The 21,645-nt window shown below is 46.2% G+C and overlaps 1 protein-coding gene across 50 annotated transcripts in view; it reads right to left on the reverse strand.

Moving 5' to 3' along the window:
* Positions 1–21,645, reverse strand: part of Sorbs1 (sorbin and SH3 domain containing 1) — a 221,768-nt gene that overhangs the window by 19,709 nt on the left and 180,414 nt on the right. For 45 of the 50 annotated variants that reach the window (XM_075974024.1, XM_075974009.1, XM_075974023.1 and 42 more), the window contains 7 exons: positions 15,423–15,595; positions 12,728–12,813; positions 9,505–9,672; positions 6,043–6,089; positions 2,043–2,157; positions 1,782–1,907; positions 738–932 (listed from right to left, as the gene is read on the reverse strand). In XM_075974024.1, coding sequence (XP_075830139.1) covers positions 738–932; positions 1,782–1,907; positions 2,043–2,157; positions 6,043–6,089; positions 9,505–9,672; positions 12,728–12,813; positions 15,423–15,595 — 910 coding nt within the window. Of the gene's footprint in view, positions 1–737; positions 933–1,781; positions 1,908–2,042; positions 2,158–6,042; positions 6,090–9,504; positions 9,673–12,727; positions 12,814–13,440; positions 14,911–15,422; positions 15,596–21,645 lie in introns of all 50 variants that reach the window. The other 5 variants (XM_075974042.1, XM_075974034.1, XM_075974013.1 and 2 more) reach the window with 2 other exon arrangements.

Genomic DNA, 21,645 nt, shown 5'->3' on the forward strand with positions numbered 1-21,645 from the left:
TGGAAGGAAGGAAGTGAGAGAGGACCAGAGAAAAGAGACACCATGGCAGCACCGAGTCCCACAGTTTTCAGCCATCCTCCGATTTCATTCCACAGGATGCCACCCTACCGTATTTCTCTTGAACTCAGAGTTCTTGTTTTCCTTGGTTTGGGCAAAGTGGGCATCATTTAGGATTACATTTCCAACCACTATGCTCATAATTAATATTAAGGAAAAAAAACACGCTACTAAGGCTATAAACTACTCACTCCCTTTTGACCTGCAGAGACTGACACATTGAAGGTTTCTTTCTCAACTTGGGTCCAGTGAATGCTTGCAAAGGCACTCTGAATCTGGTCTACATGTCTAGGATGAGAACATGGAATTATCTCCCAACCCCTCATCTGTAAGCCAGTCCTGATGGTCAGTCAACATTGCAAAGAGAAACACGCTGGCCATACAGGGGCAGCCATCCACCCCGCCAGCTTCACAGGGATGCACAAAATGATGTCTCTTGTTTTTTGTTTTTTTCCCTCTCTCGCCTCACCCCCACAGTAATTATCTTAAACTCTTCCCTTCCATTCAGATACTTAAGAGTGCTAGGAAAATTTCATAAGCATGTATGAAAATAACCCCCACACTGCCCTGATCAAGGCGGTTCCTTTTTAGAGCCATCAGAGAGTCATCCCCAAGGGGGCTGTGTGCCATCGACAAAGCTGAAGATGAAAACTCCAAGCTGAAGATGTAAGCTTAGATACCTGTGGGCTCGCAGTGGCACTGCGACTTGGGGAGGAAGAATAAGGCAGGTCGATGTAATCCACCGGGTTTTTCACCAATGGCCTCTTAAGCACATCCACGTAGGTGATGGGGAAGATGCCTTGGCGGGACGTCCCAGGAATCCTCCCTTCGTACCAGTTCTCATCCACCTGTCGGAGCAGTGTGATCCTCTCACCCTGTAAGACACAGCCAAGCAAGAGTCCTTGCACCACCACACCACAGCCTGTATGAGGTCCCTGCCTGCATCCTACACTACCCTGTATCCTTCATCACACTCTGTCCTCAGGAGAGCCATCTCTAGTGGCCGTGGATGAAGTACTTGGGTGGGAATGCTAACACAGTAGCGCCCCCTTAACCAGAGAGTTAAGCATTTCAGTAAAGAGCTCAGAAGTATGCCCTCAAGCAGGAAGGCAACTGTAGTGTCTTAGGCTCCTTTAGAACAAAGCAGTCACACACAGTCTTCATCTGCAAGGCAAAGGCTTCCGAGGGTTGTATTTGGGGCTGTTCTTTAGCATTACACAGCTAATATATGATGTCTAAGATACCATAAATACTGGTTTGAATGGGTGAGATCAGTGTGGTTAAACTCTGACTTGTGTTATTTAAAAACACAAAACCAACTGAACAAACAAAAATATGGGAACCAACTGAACAAACAAAAATATGGGGGATGGAGAGATGGCTCAGCAGTTTAGAGTACTGACTGCTCCTCCAGAGGACCTGGGTTTGGTTTCCTCAGAACCCACCAACCCTGTGTAACTCCAGTTCTAGAGAAACCAATAGCCTCTTCTAGCCTTCACAGGGACTTCACCTATGTGGTACACATGCAGGCAAAACACCCATATACATAAAAGAAAAATAAATAATACCTCATCTCAGAAGAGCTTCTGATTCCCCTTATTACAAATTTTGATCAATTCACTGTGTTCTTAAGGCTACAGATTGGCACTCTATAGCAACACCATATTTCCCAGATAACAGCACCATTCAAAGGCCCCAAAGCCAGGATGAAACATGCAGCTTACCTTTCGGAAGGACATTTCTACTTGTGTATCACCATTAAAATTAAACTTAGCAATGGCTTCTCCATATTCCAAAACCTGCACAGGTGCCAACTTCCTGGGCTGAGCCTTCTCAGCTGGAGGAAGAAGCTGAGAACAGAAAGAAAGCGAAAAAGAAGGGCAAGGAGAGGAATGGAAGGGAAGAAAACACAAGGGCATGGTGAGAAAATGGCATCTTAGCTGTGGCTGGGCTCTCTGTAAGAATGGAGCTACAGGCTACAATACCTCGATGTAGGTGCGTGGGAAGATTCCCACCCGGCCATGGTGTTCACCTTCGTACCAGTTCTGATCAATCTGTTTGTAGATGTAAACAATGTCTCCCTTCTGCAGAGGCAGCTCCCTGTTGACAGAAGGTCATTGCCTTTTAGCAGGTGTTTCAAAATGTGCACTTGGTGAAGATACTCCAGTTTTACTGAGTAAAATAAGACTTCGCAAAGAATCAAAGGGGATGTGGTGATTTGAATAGAAATGGCTCCCCATAGACTCATGTGTTTGAATGCCTGGACCAGAGGGAGTGGTACTATCAGGAGGGGTGGCCTTGTTGGAGGAAGTGTGTCACTACGGAAACAGGCTTTGAGGTCTCATATGCTCAAGCTACGCCTAGTGTTGTTCATAGTCTCCTGCTGCTTGTGGATCAAGATGTAGAACTCTAAGCTCCTTTTCTAGCACCATGTCTGCCTGCATGCTGCCATGTTTCTCACCACAACAACAATGAACTAAACCTCTGGAACTGTAAGCCAGCCCCAATTAAATATTTTCCTTTATAAAAGCTGCCATGGTCATGGTGTCTCTTCACAGCACTAAAACTCTAACTAAGGCAACGGATAAAGTTACAGAAGGTGGAAGGCTCCATACTTGGAAGTGAGAACTCCAGTTGTCAAGAAATTATATCATACTGGGCATTTTTCTAATCTTTTGTGGGATGAGTGTCAACATACAAACTTACTAGAACTAGAAAGTGCTCAGAGGCCTTTATTAGTTTGCTGTGATTTTCTTAATACATTTTTTTGGGGGGGGGGGGAATTCTGTCTTTGAGATGTACCATCTGGAGCCCAGCAGTCTTGACTGACATTTATTCAATAGTGAAACGTCTCCCTTTGGATACTTTCACTGCCCCACGTGTGCCTCAGCTAGACGTGCCTGAACCATTTCAGGCTATGACATTCTGGCATCCAATCACTCACCCATTCAGCCTTCCGGCCCCTACTTCACCATCCCATCTCCATCAGCCTACACTAGACAGCTCTGAAGTCAGGCAGAGCTGAGTTCAAAGATCTACTAGTTCTGGGACAAGAGGCTGGAGCTCTCAGTGACACTGCTCCTTTGTCTGACCACAGCACCTAAACCAAAGCTGGAGACTGCAACTGGAGACTGCAGACGGAACACCCAACACAGTGCATGTGCTGTAGTCATGCCTTCCTTCTCAACGTGGAAAACGGGAAATAGAAATGGATGCCCTTTTCAAAAGCTGTCTGTATCTTTCCCAACTAGTTCCCACACATCTCCTCATTTGCCTCAGCTGTGATAGTATTCATATCTAAGAAAGACTTCTTTTGTTTCCCGGAGGAAAAAAGTAAAATGAAATTATATCATTATATATTATATCAATATATATTATCATTATAAACAAAATGAAACAACAAAATTATAACTTGACATTTTCTTGAATTAAAAAGAAAAATGTCTAAATAATTTTAATTTTTTGCACCACGCCAACATCACGAGAAGGTCTCTCACTGGAATTTGAGGGGACGTGCCAGTTTTGCAGTATGACAGGGAGCCCCACATGAGGGATGCTACCTAAACATTTGGGAAACGTATAAAATGTTGGCCGTGAGCTGGAGAAAAGCATCTGAGGAGGCTTTTGTGGATCTTGTGTTGGAAGACTGGTTCTAATCCTGAATAAGTCCACGAAAAGGATTTCATCTTCTTGAAAAGGAATGGCTCTGGATGCACGTTGTCAAAGCCTTCTCCCTGTCTAAGTGTCCTGCAGTGTGGCAGAGGCGAGATCTGATGGCCCCGCTGTTAAGCAGAGAACCACCACCCTGAGACAGATGAACATAGGTAAGTCTGTACTTGTGACCGACAGAGACAACAGGGCTCCTGTGGCTCATGTCCTCCCTATCCTACCTGCAAGGTGACAGATTCAGGCTTCAAACCCTGCACCTTGGTACCCAGGTACCTGTTGCACCTGACCTCTTCCCACAGAAGGGCTCTGTTTGCTTATTTAGGCGGAGCTTGGTCTGATGCAGCTCTTCGATGGAAAGAACCAGGCACTCGTCCCTAGGAAAGTGGTTCACCAGTGCCTTCCCTCGGCTCCCACGGATCCACATGCTAGTGAAGAGTGCTGGGATTAGCAGCTTTCAAACGTGTACAATCTTTTGTTGCTGCAGTGCAACATCGTCACCTGCAAACTTCCAGGTCCTCCCCCATCATACAGCCTTCTCATAATGTCTTATGCTTATTGATGGGAACATATTCATAACTATCTATCCTGGGCTATACACAAAGCACTACAGATGGGACATAAAGATGTTTTCTAGAAGGTTGTCATATGTGTGGCCCCGAGTATAGGGAGACAAAACCTGGTTGACTTTGTTGAATCAAATGGCCCCAGAGCAGAGTTTGTTTTTTAAAGGAACACACTGAAAATAATCCTGTCTGTGAATCTGGAATTTACTCTTTCTACTAAGTTCTATTGATTTTATTATAAAAAACAGCATATCATGATGAGAACACGAGCCAGGAGAAAGGAACTGCTCTCTGGCATTAGCAATATTAATAAATGGTGACAATCTTGTGGACCTCAAGTCTTCTTACATCTTCTATCTAATAGGGGGAACACCAAACTTTTAAAATGGAATCTATGAAACAATATCACCCAAAGTCTCAATCTAAAGAAAAAATATTATCTCTTTGATTATTCTGCAAATTAATTCATATATCTTCATCATTCCCTCTGGCTGAAAAATGAGGATGGAGGACTATCTACACTGAGTATTGACTTCCACTTCATTGTATAAAACATCTTACTGGTCTTACCCTGGCTAGTCTCTTGGCAGGGGAGGAATTTCTAGTCTCATCTTAGCAATGAGAGAAGCTGAGGGTGAAAATCTGTATAACTTGGCCACAGTTACAGAGATGTGAGTGGCAGAGCCAGGACTTCCTGAATCTAAAGCCCTCAAGGCTGTCTCTCTTAGTAAACTCAGGGAATGGAGTAATACAATCAAATCCGACCACATCAGATTCATGTCTGCATTCTTGAGACTTGGTCTGGCCACTCCTTTTGTGTTGAAGGAAATGGAAAACAGGGTTGAGGAGCCTTGAGGCAGAGTTTGCTAGCACTCACAAATGGAAGCTCTCCTCCTATCCCCTGGTGTCTCCTGTCAGCGGGACAATGGGATGTGGCTGGCCACGTTATCCTCAGCTGCTGAGGAAAACTCACGGTCTGTTTTCATCCATACTTAGCTATAAGGCTCGCAAGGCCTTCTGGAATCTGTTTTTGGTAGCATTTCCCAAACTGTGTTCCATAGAAAACAGAAAGGTTTCCAGGTCACCTAAATTTAGAGAACACTTGGGCCAAATAAGCAGATGAAGTTTTGTCTCTGAGAGAGTTCCACAGCCACAAACATGCCAACAACAGCTCATCTCCCCCAGGGGTCGGGGCCTAAATATAGTGGTTTTCTCACTCATTTCCGCTACACTAGTTTTTTGGTTTTGTTTTTTAGAACACCTTGCAGGATGAACATTCCGAGGAACACACTTAGAGAAATGCTAGCTAGCATCCTGTAGGCATTCTCTTTCGGGAATGCTATAGTAAAATGGGCCAAGTTCTATTCCAAGAGACTAGTTCTGATTGCTTCCACAAAAGGCTGGGTCAGAACATGCTGCAATCTAATCAAGCAGAGCCCCGAGTCAGGCAAGAGGTAGCTTCAGACACCAAGTTGCTGGGTTTGAACGCTGGCTCTATAACCTCTCAAGTGGGCTAAGCTCCTTCATATTGGTTCCCTAATTTTGGAAGTGGGAATGATAGCACTCACCCCACAGGACACAGGCCTTTTCCACGAGAGCCGAATGAGTTAATATAGGCAGTGTAACAGTGCCCGGCATAGAGTCTACGCTTTATTATTTTCATTTCTGTCTTAGTTGTTTCTCCCAACTCTTTGCCCCTAAGCCAACAGTATTTTCAAAGCGCAGCGAAGAAGACAAACATGGCAGGACTTACTTCAGTGTCTGTGCTTTAAAGTCAAACTTGGCTCGGGCAGGTCTCATCTAAACACAAGAAACAATGCAGCGTTAAAAGTTGTGAAAGTGGAGCAATGAAAAGGAGAAACGTTCACGAGGTTCTAGGAAGCAAAGCAGAGAAACCCAATCTAACCAGTTCATTTCGGTTTAGAAATCTGGACCAAATCGCAGCACCTGACCTCATCAGAATGACAGACGGATGTTTAGTCAGCTGCGTCATGCATGAAAATTCCCCTTCGAGAAGGCCACACTTAGGTAAGAGATGGTTTGCAAAGCCCCTCAGGCATGCTGTCAGCCAGCAGGCTTCAGACAACCCTTTCCTACTGTCTTCTCCTTGTGGGTCAGCTCCTGTTTGCCTAGTGTAAGCTATGAATTGAAAGCAGACCAAACTCTGGTCACTTATCACGACATCTGCTATTCCACATGCCCCTACGGTCTGTGACATCATTCGAAAAGCCAGCTAGGGGAACCCTGACTCTATCTCTACATCCTGGAACTCCACCCTGGCTGTGGCAACCCCTTTCTCCTAGACACTCGAGCCTGGAAAGCCAGACCTGGCCGTCTCCACATTCTCATTAAGTTTGTCAGCAGTCACGCCTGCGTCTGCATGCCCTCAGTGGAAAACCCTGTTGCTCTGGGTCTGACCTCTGGTTCCCACAGACACAGAGCTTCCTTTGATTTTTACCTTCTCCTCACTCTAATCTACTGTCACCCAGGAGCACAAATAACATTCTTCAAATTCTTCCTCACATGGGGTGGGGTGGGGGCGTTGCTTTGATGTTGGCTTGGGCTCTGGACTGTGGAGCAGATCAAATCTCTATCTCTAACCTGGGTGGAGGCTTGTGGGTCACAACCCCCTCACGCTTAACTGTCTCTCTGCGTCATAGTCTCCCGAGCACGTGCTAAGTCTCAGTCTCGAATTCTTCGGCCCCATCTCCGAAGAATTTATCTGCTTGCAAATCTTTCTCCTCTGCCCTTAAACATTCTTTAAAAAGGGACGTGTGAAATTGCTAGAATCATGTGCACAAGCTATTTTTCTACAGGCATAGCTCTGACCTTGTCAGCGACTGTGGCCTCTGTCTAAGGGAACAGCATGAAGGAAAGGAATGGTAGGCCCTCTACCAGACCGGAAGGGGGAAGTGGAGCCCTTGAGGTGAGAAAAGGCACCTAAAAGCATCATTGGGCTATTCTAGTTGCTGTCCTTTGGTCATATGTCCTACATTTTCAGGCTTCTCGAGTTGGCTTTCACAGAGATCTTCTAGGGTTCATATTGCACCACAGGAGTTTTTGTGTCTTTACTGGCGCCCAGGCTGGCCTCGAGCTTTGGATCCTCCTCCCTCGTCCTCCCAAGCTGAGATCGCAGGCACGTGCTGAGAGACTGGTTCTCCATAGGAATTTTTAATCCTGTATTTTCATGCTCCTGTTCCCTTCTATCTGTATACATATGCATTAGGGGGCAACCGAACAACCACCTGATAATCAAGAAAATATCATATAATCCTAATGCCTATATTTATGGCATACTTTAACAGTTGTAGGTAAACAAGAGCAGAATGGATATGAGAATAGAACCCGAAGACCAAACTGTAAGAACAAAAACTTCATAGAAATCACAATGAAAAAGGTGTCGGGAGAGAGATGGCTCACCCATACCATCCAGCTATTAGCCGTGTGAGCATTATAAAATGTATAAGACAGCAGCACATAGCCGTTGTTTGGATAACTTTGAACTCTGATTTTCCTAACTCCATATCCCAGGTGCTGGGATTAAGGTATGTTCCACCTTACCTGCCTGACATAATTATGTATGAAGGTGATTTCTGCATTAGACATGAATTGTGTTGTTTCTGCTCTACACGGAGAGAGTGCTATACAGAATTAGCAGCTGCTGACTCTGCCATCTACAGGGCACAGGGCAAGCATTTGCTGATGTCACTGTCTCAACTGTCCGTCAACTAAAGGACAGTGATTCTTTAAACGTGGACCTTAATACATCAAAGCATCATACCACTTGCAAATTCTTAGACCCCCACCCCAGATCAAAACATCAGGGGTGGGATGCAGGAGTCTGCATTTTGGTTTCTGCATTTAGCAGTTCTCACACGATTTGGGAAATACCACTTGGGAGGGGATGCAGGTCCAGCAAGAAGAGTGTGCCTGCCTGTCACAGCTACTCCAGTTGAGCTGCCCTGGCAAGCCCATGTATCCCTATGGCAGTTCTGTGGCTCCTTCCTCACACACAGGCAGGCCTGCTCTTGGGTCCAAACCGTCAGCAGAGCCTTCGGAGCAGGGCTGTGCTGAGAAGGATTCCTCACACCAAGCGCCAGGAGGCTGCCTGTCACTCACAAGTGGACAGAGACTCGCCACCATTTGCTTCCTCTATTACATTTCTTCTTTTTCTCCATACTTTAGAATCTACCTTGTCCCCCAAATTTCCTTCAAGTCAGATTCTCTCTCTCTTTTCCTTTATCACTTCTTCCCAGGATCCTTTCATTTCTAAAAAAAAAAAAATAAGCTAACGATGCCCATTACTGGAAAGACAGAAACGTCAGTTATATCGAAAGGTAATAAAACTAGGTCTAGTGTCACTTCCTCTGGACCCACTAAGCTCAACCCATACACTTTTTGGAGAAGACCTGAGCCTCAGCGGGACCACATAAGGTTATACAGCAGGGCATAAACTCCCATTCAAGAGGCAGCCATTGATCTACCACAGTGGCCTTGTGAGAAGCAAGACCTGGATAAAATCACTACACTCTTGCTTCTCATTCTTGGCATAGTATCAAACTCCTGAAGTCTAAGCTTAGAAATGAGAAACTTAAGGTAGCAGATGAAGTGTCTCTTTACAGGGCTCTTATCCCCTCCACGGTTTATCCTTGCTGCAGAAGTCAGAGTTCCAGACTTCAGTGCAATCCTTCAGCACCACTGAGCAATCAGTACTGCTCCCTGAGTTTTCAGCAGCAATGTCACTAAGTTTGGGGGCCTTTGCCAATGCTATAAAAGGTCACTAGGGAACTTTAATAAGGAAAGCTTCATTAACCATCTCTTTACAGAAGACTGTTGGGTTGTTCATACCCGAGCTTCTGAGACACATGGCCAAAGGGACACAGCTTCTAAGCAGAACACAATGCAACACGGTACCACGGTCAAATGCAAGATGGAGAGAACTGGACTCATGAGGCAGCCAATGCTCTAAGCATGCAGCAGGAGTGTGCACCAGCAGATCCCAGTCCCACAGCCAGGCATGCTTAACGTATAGGGCACAGGACATAGTGGGGCTCATTCATGTCTATTCACCAGCCACAAGAGAGCCAAAGCAAGGCTAGGGAAGCCAGGGTGACAGACGCTGTTTGGAGAACTAAATAGGCCTACGGAGAGCAATGCCAAAGGAAGGCAAATATTGCTTTGGGTCAAGCAGCAGTTGGCGGCGACCAGAACAGACCTCTAACCCAGATTTCCTTTTTGCAGTATCATCTATATTGAGGAGGTCCCCAAAGCGCTCATTAGTGATAAACTGATGATGCGTCGGGATGACACCCGTGTGGCGTCGAGCTGCAATATCGGCCTCTTCTTGCTCGCGCTTAAGTCGTCTCTGGTCCGCTAAAAGTTTCTGCCATGAAATTGTATAAAATGGGCAGTAAATTATCTAGTCCAGCTTAATGGGAAAATGGCCATAGAAGCAACTAAGGAAGAAGGTATGGGTGAATAGGGAGAAGGCATTAAGGGTCGGTGCCAAAAGGATTCATGACTATAACTTTTATGTTCCCTTGGTAATTATCTACTGTGTATTTTGTAGGAAGGAGAGAGTACTTCCCAGAAGAAAGTGGGGACATTGGGATATGGGGACAAGTGATTCTATATTCTATAGTGTCTGACTATCCTTGGGCTCAGTCCAAAGCCTGCGCCTTCTGGCAACGAAGGCCAGGTGACCCAAGGGTACATATATAGCCTAGGCACTATTATCATGTTGGGTAGGTAGCTGCCATCTCTATCTGCCTTAGGCAATTATACAGTCATACAGTGTTTCTAAGACAGATCGTGGTGTGTTATTTTCCCTTAACTATACCAGGCCTCTCAGGCTATGGGTCTGGACTATCCAGTAACTAGGTTATTTTTTGCTTCTTTTATCAGTTACACTATCATCTTCTGCACATAGCTGCGCCGCCCCTTTCACGGAATGTGGCACCTCTTCTCCTAGGTCAGCTACCTCTTCCCCTGGGCATAAGCTTCAGGAGGCCTCGGGATATATAGAGAAGGCTCTCCATGTGGCTGTTTCTACACTAGGTGAAATGAAGTTGAGTTTCAGGAATGCTGTAGACACAGTAGAGAAAACAATGGCATCTGGGGTTAGAAGAAACAGATACCCCTACTAAGGAAATAAAGTTTGGGAGGGAGAGTTGGGGGAGGGGTATGGGATGAATTAGAGTAGAGGGAGTGGGGGAGGGATTTGATTCAAACATTTGTATATTTGCATGAAATTCTCAAATAGTAAATAATAAAAGTATTTTTAAAAGAAATAACCATCTATTTTTCTTCAAGACTTTTTCAAATAATCCATGTTGCTTTTCACCAAATACCATTCATGGCCTATTCCAATGGCCCAATAGAAAAGAATGTTAATGCCTTTTCTTATACCACTGCAATTTTCATTCCTGGATTAATATTCCTTGTGGGAAAGTATTTATTAGAACCAGTACTTCTTAACATGCTCAGTTAGACATAAGTCTTCGTCCAGCAGACAATGAAATGACTCATGTGACATTCAGCTCCAAAAGATAATGGCCCAGTGTTCCTCTGGGATCTACAAAAACAACTCAGCAAATGGCTATGGGTCATCCAGCACTCCGAAAACTATCATAAAGAGTAAGCAAGATGACAGAATGGTTTGCAAAGCATGGTGTCATAGAAAAAGTGCTGTTATAGGAAGGCGGGGCTTTAGTTCCTGGCTAAGTACTTTCTAGAGGTGTCCCTGTTCAAGCCACACCCTTGTTGAATAAAACAAGAGGGTTGGCTAGGTCACCACTTGAAGGACCTTTAAGAACAGATAAGTTCTCCTTTTCTGAAAGGCTGTTATCATCAGTATCAACCATAACAGATTTGCATAAAAGGGTGCAGACTAACATCCTCCTGACTATTTCTACAGCAGTGGATTAGACATGCTCAAGGCCGTGTTCAAGAGCCGTGGTGCTTTGGCTGGTGGGTCATTATCTGTGGGGCAGATATCAAATGGAAAAGGTTTAAACCAGGTACTTAAACCTGACTCAGGAAATCCACCAGGTCTGTGGTTTAACTACATGAGCCCATGTCCATGAGGAAAGACAAACCATTTCAAGATCTGTCCATCAGCATCTCTAAGGATGCAAACCTCTCATGTTGAATGTGCAGCTTTCAAGGGATTAAACCAAGTCAGAAAACTATGCCTCTTAGTAAGACTCACTCACCGAACCTTCCACATTGAATACTAACGTTTTATTACTAAAATAGATTTTTAACTTTCCTCTCATGGCATGAGAACTTTGTCTCGCTGATAGAACAAGTACAGAAAAGCCTGGAAAGGAGCCTGCTCTAAGTCCTGACAGATACTCATCATTTATGAGTCGTAGATGTGGTAATTCAAACAATTCTAGGCACCAAACATCTCCCCTGGCTTCTGAGAGATAAGCACAGAGTCTACAGGAGAGACATGTTGGTTTTACACCACCCAACAGCAACGGTTATCATCAGAGCCCTCAAAGTCAGCCTTGCCTTAAACCCTTAAGGAAACTCCACCTAAACTCTGGGACCACTCAAGCCAGACCGACAGAGAAAAGGGGGATGGGAACAGATGTGATATTTGAACACCATCCTGCACCGCTAGCAGTTCAGAGTATCCACGCATCTCTTAACAAAAGGCAGGAAAGTGGACACTGGACTTCTAATCTATGAGACTCCCTTTTCCTTGGGATGTGCAGCCCGAACAAGTGTATTGTAAGGCTTTATCACAGCAGAAGTGAAGCTGCTGCCCTCTCAGGCGATCTACGGGATGGCTTTTTCATTCATTCCCAGGACAGCTCTATTCCAGGCCCTGAAAGTCATCCCACACGGAGACATTTCAGTGGACCCAAGGAAACGTCCAGACTCTGACAGTCTCGTGTGGAGCTTGCCAGCACTAAACTGACATCTCCTTTCTGCGGTAAAGACAGCAGAATTACAAGCAACTTCTTCAAATCGCTTATAAAGTGCAATGTGGTCAGTACCGCCATTCTATTCTTCCGATGGCAATCCTCTCCCATTTGAGGTAGGCTCTGTGCCGATTCTGAGTACCCGAGAAACAGAAGGGTGGATTTCCTTAAATAACAACATGGGGTGTATCGTTTGGGGGAAGGATGAGAAACCTGAGCTCTCGCTTCTAAGCCTCCAAGGCATTAAGTACAATACAGGCCACGTCATCTACCTGCAACAGACTGGAGGCAGGTGGCACTTAGAAGCCAGTGGCCATAGGGGACAGTCGGTCCTGCTGTCCGGGAGAGCAGACTACAGAAGAATGAATGGAGCCCTTATCTTAAAGCCACCACTGCTCCTGGTCAATGCACCATAACCCTTCTGACAGATGTCTAGAAAGTTCGGTTCCTTCACTTTTCTTTTACCCCCAAACAAGAGCAAAAAGGTTAAGATAGGAGAATTACCTCTTTATCATCATGCCGTCTCCGGATAAATTCTTCCGCAGACTCCAAGTAATCAGCTGGTATAAAATGTCTTGGTGACTCTGAATCTTCAAAACAATAGAGCAGAGTTAAAACGGGCCAAGGTTTAGTGGGAAGCCAGGTTTTTTCTATTATTAAGGTCAAGTTTATAAACATTGCTGAAAAAACACTTAATGACAAATTCTGAAGAAAAAACCTTAAGCCCCAACCCCACCGGCTTTTTTGATTTACTTACAAACCAGTTTAATACAAAGACAACTCACCAGAAGGCCAAAGGTGAGCAAAGAAAGGGACATTCTCTTAAGCGTCCCCACAAAGAGGCGTGCAGGCTCTAACAGGGACAGACCATACACTCACACACATGGGGCCACGGAGAGAGGCTGCCTCTCAAAAAACCACAGGGAGACTGGGGATTGATGCCAACAGGGGTTTGAGAGTTCAAATGAACCCAGTTCTTGGATATAAGCTAAACGGCCAATTTTTCTTTCGAAACAGTTTGGTGGTTAGTCTAAATGAAGTGGGGGGGTTGTTTTTAAAGAAGTGCAGCCACTACAAGCCATGGTTAATTGCCAAGCAAAACAAACAGAAGCAAAAGACAAGGCAAAAGATGAGCACCGAGGGCACACAGAGGGAGGGACAGAGCAAGCCAAGTGGAGACAGGGGAGGTGAGACGGGTCAAACACACAAAATGCCACCTCCATGGGCCGCTGCCAGTTCCCTTTGTGGATTGTTGTTCCTGTCCATGCCATGGTCTGAGTAGGGCACGGGGTTCCCGTTATTAACGGCCCCTGTGCAATCCTCCAGGCCTGCGGATCTGTCCAGAGAGGGCTCTGAGTTGTGGCTAAGCCTTGCCATGGTGTGTCGGGAAGATAGGCGGGTGGGGACCATGGGTTTCCCCTCAGAGTGGGGCTGGTCTTGAGGGCCCTGACTGGGGACATCTGCCTTCTGGCTGGCAGGGGGCCCTGAGGAGTCATTGGGGGGAGGCTGTCTGGGGTGGTGTTGCAGGGGCTTTTTCAACCGAAAAGGGAGGGGGCTCATCAGGTAGATGTTTCTGAGGAGACTGTTCCTGTCGCCCCTGGAATCGGAGCGCCAGTCTGGCTGCCTGGAGGACTGCTGCTGCTCGTGCTTCCGGATCGTGGTGAAGCGGGTGTACGAGGCCGGGCAGGTGCCCTTGCACTTGTTGAGGCGATGCTTGGGGAAGTCTCCATGGACACTGCCCCCGCTGCCCTCCCTGCTGTCATTAGAAACATTGGAACAGTGGTCTAGCTCATCTGAACAGATAGAAAGGGGCTCAGAAGGCTCAAGGCTCCTGAAGCTCAAGGCATGGTCCGCCATATTGCTACACGTGGGGGATGCATAGACCCCTCCAGAGTTCATCCCATCCATCTCTCTCGGACGGAGCTTGGTAGACTCGAGGAGGGACTCGGCTGAATGAGCTGAAGTCAGGCCGCTTCTAGACAGCACGGGTGTGGGGGACTTGCTGAGCCTGCCAGAGAAGTCCAGGGATGGCATGGACCGGGACCGCTGAATGAGTTGCTCAAAGGCCGTGATACGGGAAGACACAGTGTGCTTGGGGATATGCTCTGAGCCTTCCTGGCTAGCACCCAGCTCACCCCTGGCTAATGCCAGGCTGCTCCTTTCAAAGTGGGAGGCGAGATCCCGCACACTTGAGGAGGAGATGGAGCCTAAGGAGAGGCCAGCTCGGTTGATCTGGTGCATGTCCCGGTAGAACATGGAGAAGTGCAGTCCGGCCTTTCTGGAAAGAGGGCAGGGCCTCCTGGCGCTGGTGCCGTACTCCTGGAGGCTCATGGTGCTACTGGACCTGCTGTCGTAATCCCGCCGCGAGCGCATCAGCAGGTTCTCGATGCTCCCCCCAACCCGGAGTGGGAGGCCTCTTTTGGGATCATTCAAAGAAACGCAAAGGTTCTCACAGCTCTGAGCCTTCTCTGAGGGCAACAGGACACTCTTCTGTTCCTGCAAGAGAGCGCTGGGAGCAGAGAGCCTGGGTTTGAATTTAGAAGGAAGGATCTCCGAAATGCAGGCTTTCGCAGCCGACAGGGGTTTCTTGGGCTTACACCCAGGGCCTAAGGCATTGCTAGTGTGAAACGTTCGGCTATGGACTGATGATGAAGAAATCATGTGAGCATTCCCGCCTTTACGATCCACTGGTAAGCATGCAGAATAAAATAAACACACCCATTAGGTTAAAGCTGAAAGCTGCCTTAAAGAAGAAGAAAAAAAAAAAGGGAGAGAAAAAAAAAAGGAGAGGTAACATGCTCATTTGTCATAAGGGCTTTAAAAAGTCTCCAGTTGATGTCCAGAAGCAAAATAATTTGTGCTGCAAAGCAGGTGCGAAGATGCAACGAAAGAAATGGCTACCCCGCCAGTTAAGGAAGGCTAAAGCTCGGCTAACTCTAGGAAAACGGTATTAGAACAACAAAAAAGAGAGAGATGTTTCAGAGAGAACAAGGTTGGGGTTGGTGGTGGGGACCGTTAATACCAGAAAGAAAAATGGCCGGCAAGGAAATAGGTGAGGGGGCACAAGAAGACTCCAAGGCCTGGACGTGGACCTGAACAGGCAGAGCTGTCCCCTGCTGCTGGAGGTCCACCCGCTGCCAACACTCAGGTGACAGGCATGTAGGAGACAGACGCCTGCAGTCTTCAGCCTGTCCGTTACCTTTAGTGGAAGCTGAGCTGGAGGGTCGCTTGAGCCCACTCAGGCCCTGAAGAGGGATGTCGCCACCTTCCAAGACACTTTTATAAATCTGCCTCTCGTTCTCCAAGCTAGCAAGAACCCCGGGGGTCCCATCTGGTTCTCTCTTCACTGCATGGAAGTTGGAAGAATATATACTACAAACAAGGTCATTTTAAAAGAGAAAAGGAGAGGGAGGAAAAACATATAAAGTTAGTTTGTTCAACATTCTTCTAGAAAGCCCCTTTGTCACCAGCTGAGAAGAAAGCTAATCTTTCTGGCTTCCTCCTCAGGCCCTGGGCTTTCTCAGGGCTTGTTCATTTAGACATAGATTTCTGTGGATAGGTAGGCCACCATGGCCTGGGTGCACAGGAACACTACCTAAGCAACCAGCTCCTGAAGTTGTAATGTCTACATTCGTCTAAATTATAAATAAGGAGCCGAGCGGTGGTGGCACACACCTTTAATCCCAGCACTCGGGAGGCAGAGGCAGGCGGATCTCTGAGTTTGAGGCCAGTCTGGTCTACAAGAGCTAGTTCCAGGACAGGCTCCAAAGCTATACAGAGAAACCCTGTCTCAGACCCCTCCCCACCCCCCAAAAAAGAATAAAAGAAATAAATAAGGGCTGTGATTCCAGTACCTGGGAGACTGGGGCAAGAGGAGTTTAAGTTTGAGGCCAACCTGAGCTACACAGTGAGATCCTATCTTAAAAAAATGGGGGTGGGTAGGATAACAAGGAGCCAAGCACATCCAGGGACGCGAGCAGAGGATGCAGAGGCCCGAGGTGTGGCCAGCAAATTCAAGCCCATGGCCCAGATCATGTTTTTCTAGGTTACCTTGCATGTCAGCTTTGGCTGACAGAACCATCAAAATCACCAGCTAAAGGAAGACAGCCCTAGCTATCTGTGGCCTCGGGAAAATGAGCAACCGAGCAAAGTCAGAACCTGGAACTCTATGCGCCCTTATCACAGCTAGAGTTTTGTTTTGAAGTTTTGGCTCAGGTGATCTTCCCGTCTCAGCCTCATAGTGGCATAAACCACCAAGCCCAATGTCACAGCCACATCTTGCATTCATTTCCTTCAAAGCTGCTGTCAGAACCTGACACCATTTCTCATCTACACACCATTGCCCACTTATTTGCTTCATTTATTATTTTTAAAGTATGAACTTTATTCTGATGATATATATATATATATATATATATATATATATATATATATATATATGAATGATTTTCCCACATTTACACATGGGCACCACATATATGTCTGGTATCTACACAGGTTAAAAGAAGGCACTGGACACCTAAGAACTACAGTTATATTTGGTTGTGAGCCATCATGTGGGTGCTGAGGACTAAACTTGGATCCTCTACAAGCCCTACAAGTGCTCTTAACTGCTGAGCCATCATTCCAACCTCTGATTCATTTATGTGTTTAAAGGTCTATTTATTTTTATTTTATGTGCATGAGTGTGTGCCTGCGTGTGCATATATGTGCACCACATGGCTGAAGTGCCCAGAGAAGGCAGAAGAAGGCATCAGATGCCCTGGAGTTAAAGCCACAGACAATCGTGAGCTGCTAGAAACCAACCTGGTTCCCCTGCAAGACCAGTAAGAGCTCCCAAGCACTGAGCCATTTCTCTAGGCCTTCATTTATTTTTATCTTCTTTGAAATCTAGGTGTTTTTCAAGTTATTACAAATTCTTTTTGGAATGAGGTGTGGCACAGGAAAAAAACCCCGAAGTATTTACTCACTGAGCTGCCTTTGCATATCTGCTTTTCCTGTGCTCTAACCTGCTGAAGCATTAACATGACACATGTTCGGTCTCGTTCTACCTCTACTCCATATACCTCCTCATTCCCCCAGAAGAGAACGATGTCTTTCTCATAAAAGTATATAGGCTTCTGTTATATACTTTTGATCCTAATGAGATCATTTTCCTGTTATCATAAGATTTGTCAACTTTAAAGACCAACAGCCTCATGGAATTCATTCACTCTAATATTTTATTGTGTTATCAGATATATAGAAAAGTTTAAAGAATGGGAAGAGTGGCCACTCATATCAATCCCACCGAGGTTCTCCAGGGAACATAGAAAGGTACTTACTAATCATATGTCTATCCATTTGTCTTTGTGTCTACCCACTGATGGAACTTTCCATAGTCCACAAACCCAGCCCTTCATTCAGCTTGAGTCCCAATAATTACAGATAACAATGGCAAAAAAAAGTATGACATAAAAGGCACACACACACACACACACACACACACACACACACACACCTCTCTTCCTTTGGTTTTAGATAAGGAAATGAAGCCCTGATAGATTAGATAGCCTGTCAAGGTAGGCAAGATCAGCAGATTGCAGAGCCAGAACCCTAGTTATACCACTGGATGTAGGTTGCATTCTCTGATGGTGTCTTAGACTATTTCCATCTGGCCAATGAGGCAGTGCTTCACACACTGCACGAGTCAAGGGTATCTGAGTTTCATTTTCATTATCACCAAGCATCATCTGCCAAGACTCCATCCCGGGAACAAGTGGTACCCGAATGCAGGACTCAAGGAAGAGAGGAGCCCCGGAGATGCAGTGATGCCTACATCTTTCAGGCCCTAAGTGCCTCCAGCAGGAGCATCAGCCCTCATAGCTGTTGCCACTAACTAGCCGTACCTCATGCTCACTGAAGGCTAAGAGCTTTACCACCATTGCAGAAGACCTGCCTGAGGCTACACGGGCTTCTTACTCCCTAGAGCCTGGATGAAGGGATTTTTTCCTGTTATCTGAAATGGGGGGGAAAAGACTGGAACCCCAAAGACAAGAAAATTAAGTCTCAAAGCTGAAAACCATGCGAACAAAGTAAGCACCAAGCGGTATTCTCGGTTCATCTCTCACTCGGATAAAAATGAAGTAAGCACCAAGCAATTCATCTCTCACTTGGGAGGAAACGCAAAATCAGGATGGGCTGACCTTTTCCTCAAGGCTTTGCCTTGTTTCCCACAGCCCCCTAGACCACACTGCCCATGAGGGCACCAGGTGAAGATTCTGAATGAATAAAAGGCTACATAGTTTCTAAGTGTAAAACTTGGCAAACTTGGGCTGAGGTATGTAAAACCATGAATTGAGATATTCTTCCTTTAAAAAAAAGTGATTTAGAGATGCTGACCCCTGGTATCTGTCATCACAGGTATCCCGCAAATCTGCCTGAAAGTACCACCCATACCTCAGAGAAAGGGGTTTGGCTTTCCTGGGCTCAGAGGTCAGCCTGAAGACACTGGCTCTGCCCATGTAGCTTCTGACCTATAGGGTTTGCAAAAAAAAAAAAAAAAACCTCCACCCTTCCACCCCAAGATTATGATAAAAAAAATCATGGGCTCCTGTTTAAAAAGGGGGACCCTAGGATGGGTCCATAGATCCTGCTTCCAGAAAGTACAAGTTCATCTAAATCAGTTTTTTCACTTGATTGGGTTTCCTAATTAAAGATCAAGACAACACCGTATTTTCTTCCTCTTGTACAAACGCCAACTGCAAAACTATCCACATATCTGGTCCTTTGACTTTGTCAACCCCCAGCTAGGGGGACTTAGGGCTCTGATATGAGGGTCCTGTCCAGCCCGTGGTGCTGGAGAGGAGCTCGGACAACTTCTACCGGCCACCTTTTCGTTCTGAATGACCTCAGGCTCAGTCAGACCTCCTACCTACCTTTCCTCTCCTTTCTCACAGCTGCCTGACCTAGGGCCTCTACCTCAGCAGCCCTCGGTACTCCCCCACCCAGCCTGCCTGCTCTCCGTGTCCCACCCATTTCTTCCTGCTTCTCACAGAATGACAAGCCAGCACTCAGGAAACCTCTGGGAATGCAGTTGCTGCAGCCAAATGTTTTCTTTCTGATACCAAAGTTAAAAGAATGTTTTTCCCAGGTGCCCGAGGTACAACCGAGGCACCTTATTTAAGAGCAGTGTGTAAGGGTCTCACCACATGTTTTTAAAGACACCATCCCCAATGGCCTTCCTAATGTAGGGTCATTTGTTCCATTGCTCAAAAGAGGAAACTGAGGACCAGAGTGGTGCCTGCCTTTGCTTAAGGTCACAGAGTTGCTAGGACTTTGCTATATCCAAAAAGATGAGAGCTGAGAGAAGTCACAGCTGCAGGCTGAGCGAAGGAGCTACAGCCAGAGTAAGCAGCTACTGACATTAAACAAAACCAGGCAAGTTCGGAAGCTCAGCTCTGTCTGAGAAGCCAGTACTGAGTCAGATCTGGGTTCCGACCGAGAGAGCAGGGAGACAGGGCAGAGAACTGAGCCTCTGGCTGAGATGCAGAGCTGGCCATGGGATTTAAAGAGGTTTCAACAGAAACACACTCACTGGAAGAATAAAGTGAGAGAGCAGAGTGACCACTCTGCGTCTCCTGCGTCACGTGCAGCGACCACTCTGCGTCAGCTGCGTCCACTCTGCGTCAGCTGCGTCCAGGTGCACTAACAGAGCGGTCTGGGGGCAGTGGACAGGGTGTGAAAAGCCAGATTCCAACAAGGAATTCCAGCTGGGAAGTGCTGATGCTTAGGTTGTTTGAAAGCTTGCAAACAAGATGGTTTTCTTGGCTCCAGTTTCTTTCATTTGCTAAACACTGATAGTGAGGTTGTCTAGCAAATCCACCAGCGAACCTGTAAGCCCTTCTTTCAGACTCCACGCTGACTGCCAGACACATCAGCTGGATGCTCTTGAGACATCTCCAGCCCAACACATCCCACCCCATACCTGGCTTGTTCCACCACCTGCCCGTACTCAAGCAGAAAGCCTAGGGAATCAGCCCCTTCCTCTCTTTCCTCCCCAAACCCTGTCAGCCGCCACATCCAGCTTTCTCGCTAGCCTACATTAACCGCCTTCCTCTCTACTACCAAGCTGTCGTTTCACTATCATTATCTATGATCCTGCTACATGAAACCCCTCCCAGCCTCCAGTCCCAACTGCCTGCAATCACTGTTGGTATTATCTCCAGGAAAGATATATGGCAACACAGTATGTGCTAATTTACTAAACAAACAAGTACTTATCGAGCGCCTTCTACCTATCAGTCACTCTCCAAGGTGCAAGAGATAACAAAACTGACCAAAGTTTCTAGCCTAGGAGAGATGGCTTGGCAGTTACGAGCACACCCTGCTCTTACAGAAGACAAGTTCAGCTCCCAGCACTTCAGCCTGCTCACAACTGCCTCTAACTCCAGCTCCAGGGGATCCAACACCCTCTTCTCATCTTCAAGAACACTCAACTCTGGTGCACATGCCCTCACACAGACATATGTACACATACATAATTTAAAAGAAAATAAACCTTAAATCCTTCTTGTTCAAAAACAACTGACAACTTCAGAAAGAATACCAGGCAATTGTGGTTAATGTAGTTTTGTGGGAGGCGGTCCATACAGTTTTCTAAGTCATTTATTTTTTGGTTTTCGTTATTGTTTTGTTCTCCCCCCCCCCACCCTCCCAGCTCTAAAAAGCCTTCCTTTGATCTCTTACCCTCTGCACAGTAAGAGGTGCCCACTCCCTTCTGGATCCCAGCATTACACCAGCCTCACTGGATTCAAGTCACTGCTAAGCAATCTGTTTCCCATTACACAGTGAGCCCTGGCGACTGTTGACTGCATTAATCTTCCTAAACCTGGTGCCATGTAGGCCTTTTAACAAATGCTGATGGAATGAATGATGCCAAACTCAAATACCTACACACAGAGAAGCTTCTAGTGTATGGCCAGAAACCGGGGAATCATCAGTGTTTTATACAGTTCTTGAGCGTGTGTTTTGCTTTCAGATTAAGGAAACTGCTCTCTCTGCTGGTTCAGAAAGAGCAGCTTTTCCTCGACTGCCACCTTCTGGCTAAATAGCGCAAAGAGTTTTTGGTTAAGCAAAGAGAGTTTCAATAGGCTGAAAAGATAAGCAATGGTTAGATGAAAATTACAAACTTAAAGATCCAGAAACACTTAGGGAATAAAATATAAAGCCAGGCATATGCTATGACAGTAACTATAACAAAAGGAATTGGGGGAAAGGACTGGTCACTGTGTTAGAATGCTGGGACATTGACTGACCATGAACACAAGATGGTTGACACTGTTCCCACCCTCCCCTGACCCCCTGCCCTGCCGCCACCAACACCACCACCACCATCATCATCGTCGTCGTCATCATCATCATCACCATCATTTGCTTATTTG

This window comes from Microtus pennsylvanicus, chromosome 5 (assembly GCF_037038515.1).
Source record: "Microtus pennsylvanicus isolate mMicPen1 chromosome 5, mMicPen1.hap1, whole genome shotgun sequence".
NCBI lineage: Eukaryota > Metazoa > Chordata > Mammalia > Rodentia > Cricetidae > Microtus > Microtus pennsylvanicus.